This window comes from Ochotona princeps, chromosome 19, assembly GCF_030435755.1.
Source record: "Ochotona princeps isolate mOchPri1 chromosome 19, mOchPri1.hap1, whole genome shotgun sequence".
Lineage (NCBI taxonomy): Eukaryota > Metazoa > Chordata > Mammalia > Lagomorpha > Ochotonidae > Ochotona > Ochotona princeps.
Window position 1 is genome coordinate 41,779,463 of NC_080850.1, and position 4,599 is coordinate 41,784,061.

Genomic DNA, 4,599 nt, shown 5'->3' on the forward strand with positions numbered 1-4,599 from the left:
TCATTGCTTTCATTTTTAACTTCTAAGAGTTGTATCATAAACTGTCTCTATGAACTTCTCCTGATATTTAATCCATTTGAAGTTCTTTGTGGTTTTATGGATCAAAGTGCTTATTTCCCTCACTGGATTTGGTGATTTTTTAGAAATCATCTCTAGGATAAGCTTTTATCACTGTCCCTTTATCTGCTTCTTCTTAAATGTACATATATTGGTTCCCTTGATGGTGTTTTGTAAGTTCTCTAAGCTTTCTTTTTCATTCATTTCTCCTTCTGTTCCTCTAAGGAAATCCCAAATGCTCTTTGACTTCACTGATTTGCTCTTCTACTTGATTAAATCTATTACCTTAGCTCTCTTGGGGATTTTTCAGTTAAGTCACTATGTTCTGCAGCTTCAAAAGTGGCTTGTTTCTTCTTATGGTTTTAACTCCTAGCTGAATATCTCATTTTGTTTATGTACTGTATTGCTTTCCTCGCTGCATCTAGTTATCTGTGTTTTTTTTTTTTTAGTTCACTGAGCTTCAAGATATTATAATGTAGCCAATATATAAACAAACAAAAATCAAGTCATACAAAAAAACTGTCATTTCTGCCTTTCGTGCTTCTGGTACTAATAGAGGCATATCATTGTTTTGGTACTCAGCTCCAAAGATGACCACTCTTTTGAAGTCAGCTTCTAGACCAGATCTGACATGTGTGATCAACAGAATATTGCAGAAAAGCTGGTCCTAGAAGTCTCGGATTCTTAGATTTCTCATTGACAACGAAATAATTCTCTCCAAATACACTAATACAGCTATGTGCACTGAAAACAGGATAGTGAGTCAGCCTAGGAATGAATTTATGACCCAACAAAGTCCTGATACTGCTGCAACCTCATGACAAACCAAGGCCAAATTTCCCAACCAAGCCACAGCAAATCCCTGGAATGAAGACACTGAATACTTTAGTATTAAAACGCAATGTATGTTTTCAAGTGGTGACAATCTTCCCACGCAAAAAGGCCTCTCACTAAGGATCTCCTGCATCCCTCTACAGAGAAGAGGAAACACAAGAAGAAACGCCTGGTGCAGAGTCCCAATTCCTACTTCATGGATGTCAAGTGCTCAGGATGCCACAAAATCACCACGGGTTTTAGCCATGTACAGACGGTCGTTTTGTGTGTCAGCTGCTCCACTGACCTCTGCCAGCCCACGGGAGGCAAAGCGAGGCTTACAGAAGGATGCTCCTCCCAAAGGAAGCAACACTAAGGGCACCCTGAACCAAGATGAGAGGGAAATAAAGTATCTCACAGTAGTTTGTTACATACAGCTTAACAGCTATTTCTATGTGTTAATTCATTCATCTTTAACATTCTCATATAAGCCCTGCTATGAAAGACGAGATTTAGCTCACCTTAGCATCCCTTATTTCCAATCCTCCCCTTAACTTTCCCACCTTGTGACATTTGTTCTACAGAACAAGGAGATCTATGGATCAGAATAGAGGTTTTAAATTATATACCTAAAAGTCTAGACCTCAATTTTAATAACATTTCTGATTTTTAATACCTAATAGATTGTGACTGAAGAATTCTTACTAACTATTGTCAGCTATATCTTTTTCATTAATGTAATAGAATTTATTACATTTATGTAGTACCCCATAGCCACAAATAACTCATTATGCATTATTTATAGTTGGAATCTGATGTCTGAAACACAAATAGCGTGTGATAATATCAAAACAGTTCTCCAGACAAGCCATGTTGCATGTCAAGAATCTATCTCCACTTTTCTCCACCAAATGTAACCCATTCCAGAGGACCTAAACGAATGGGTTCTGTGATGAAATCAAAGATTCTCTTTCCTTGCATCCCGACAGTATTTCACAATTATGCCAAATCTGTTGGCTTCAGACCTAGCGATCCCTTTCCTGAAGTGAAGGTTTTCTTCACTTAGTCCATAGGGTCTCCCATGGAGAGACTCCATTTCACTTATCTCACCATCAGTCTTCTAGTGTGCTGTGCCTTCTGCCAGTTGACTTCTTGTTTTTGTGTGACATTCTATTGATTAACCTGATGATGTCCTAGAAGTTCCATCAGCTTTCTTCATTTTTTCATTCATTTTTCTTTCTATTCATCTGAATTGTCCATCTGGTATTCAGCATTTTTTCACCATTTCATTTATCTAATTTCTTCCTGTTACACCTTATTGATGAGCATCTTCTTCATACTGTCTATATAAACAAAACTGTATGACTTTGCTGAAATATCTTTATACTGATCTAAGGGTCATTAAATAATTCTTCAAAAACTTTGTGCCTAAGAATTTTTAACATATTGCCTTAAACACCCTTTCCATATATATAATCAAGAGGAATTTCCATCAGTTTGTTTCGTATTAAACTTTACAGCACTTTTTTTTTCTGGAACATCAGAGTCTGTCATTGTCCTTACTTTCTTTAAACTTAGCCAAGTATCTGGGTAATTTGTCCTAGGTATGTCAGAAGACAGGATGAAAGTCACAGTCAAAATATACTTTTTTAAATGCCTTGCTCTCAGAATTGTTCTTGCTCTCAGAGTCATAGCAAAACTCAATGATGGTTCACAAATTTCCTCTATGCCACCTGCCACAACACATTATGTCCTCCAGACATTTTCTTTCCTTCATACCCATGAAGAATGACCACTGTTTAAATCAATACTTCCAGAAAGCACATTTTTACTCAATTAAATTTAAAATACTAACAGTAATTATTTTTGATCCAAGGCTTTTCAATACAGTGATTTTTTGTTTTAAAATTTATAGACAGCTTTCTAGATAGAATATGTTTTTACTCTATAACCATATAGAAATTGCTATCAAAGCTTCTCTTTAAATCTGGTTTGGATAGTAAATAGGAGAGAAAAGCAGAAGAAATTTCTGCCCATGCTGAGTAATTATTTCGAGCACAAAAGACTCCATCTGAATACTGCTAGTTTATGTGTTTTGTTTTCTTTTTAAAGGATACTGGAAATAATATCCCAAAAATATCTACTCAGAAATACTTAAAGATCTCTATGTTAAACACAGCTGGTATTGGCCTTAGACACCGGAACCAGCGGACAGCATGAGACGAAGCATGGCTTCTCTATCACCTTGTGCATCTGAAGGGTATGAAGAACAGAACAGAAACAAAACAGATACGGTTTCTATGGTGAAAATTTGATGGTAATCCTGCCGCAAATTATCTAGCTAACATTATTATTTTGGCAGAATTGTTATTGCAGAAATTAAGTGGAACAGTATATGATGATTCCAATCATTTGATTAAAATCTGATCCAGTATACCAAATATTACATTGTATGCCATGTTTTCTCTTATATAACTGAAAAAAAATGACAAAGCTTGTCACATGGCCTATTTGTACAGTGAATTATTTGAACAGAATAGGCTGCCATAAAAACACAATGAAGCATACCAAAAAAAAGTCTGCTTAGTTAATTCTCTGTATTTGCTAAAATCTAACAGGGAAAGAAAGGCCTCTTTTAAGATCTGGATTTGAAGGAACCCTGCAAGTTTACCTTCTTGGATTGAAAATTCCTGTCTTGTCTAGATGAGCCTCTGATACTGAAAGTGGCCCATTCACCTGCTACACTAGGGCACAAAATGCATAGCTGGGTTACAGCACTATCCACTGTTGAGAGAATTCCTATGGAGTCATGCTTACTTTCTCACACAGACAGAAGCCAAATCTTGGGCTTTACATATGACACAGCAATATACAGTCCTTAATAAATACCCACTTCCTAGTGTTTTCCATTTCAATGGTAATATCAGCTAGCAGTTGGCATATAGAGATAGAGATAGAGATATATAGATGTAGAGATATAGAGATAGAGATAGAGAGATAGATATAGATATATATTCCCCATGGCAACCAGAAATCTTACCCCTGCACTTGCTTTAGAGTTGAGAAAAACTGGAGTTCAGAGGATTGAAGCCATCAGTCTAAAAGCATACAACTAGCAAGAGCAGAAGTGCTAGGATCCTGCCCCAGGCATACGCAACCCCTTCATCATGCCAACCACTGCATTACAGCCTTTGCACCCCTTAAAGACAAGTGAGAAGTCTCAGAAAGTCAGGAGGAGCGAAGCATCTGTCTACCAACTACTTCCAGAAGGTCTAAGACAACATAAGACGGTCTTCAACTTCACAGTACTCAGTAGTACCTCTAATTTTAGATTTGTTCAGATCCTGAGCTAGTGCTGTGTGGTTCGGTACACTCACAAAGCTGGAAAGCGGGCTGTGGCAGCTGTACTCCTCCCAGTCAGACCTTTGATCAGAGGGGGAAATAAGGCAATCACTACAGCACGCTGTGTTGTTAGGCTGTGATGTTCCACAAGCACACTAAAAGCATTTTCAACTTATGATATTCTCAATTTATCAATATATCAGGACAGAAACCCACTGTAACAATTATAATTTCTATTCTGTGGGATCCGCATTGTGGCGTATCTGGAAGGATACCACCTATACCGCCAGCTACCCTGTAGCACTTTAGGTCCCATCCCATGCCCTACCAGTAACCTGGGAAAGCAGAGGAGCATGACAAAGTCCTTGGACCCTGCACCTATGGGAG

The 4,599-nt window shown here is 37.7% G+C and overlaps 1 protein-coding gene across 1 annotated transcript; it reads left to right on the forward strand.

Annotated features, from left to right (window-relative positions):
• Positions 1 to 991: 991 nt before the first annotated feature.
• Positions 992 to 1,246, forward strand: LOC101532210 (small ribosomal subunit protein eS27-like; the record flags this gene model as incomplete). The annotated part of the gene is made up of 1 exon (XM_004586605.4): positions 992 to 1,246. A coding segment is annotated over one exon (255 nt), but the record flags the coding sequence as incomplete, so codon positions are not given.
• Between the last annotated feature and the right edge of the window lie 3,353 nt (positions 1,247 to 4,599).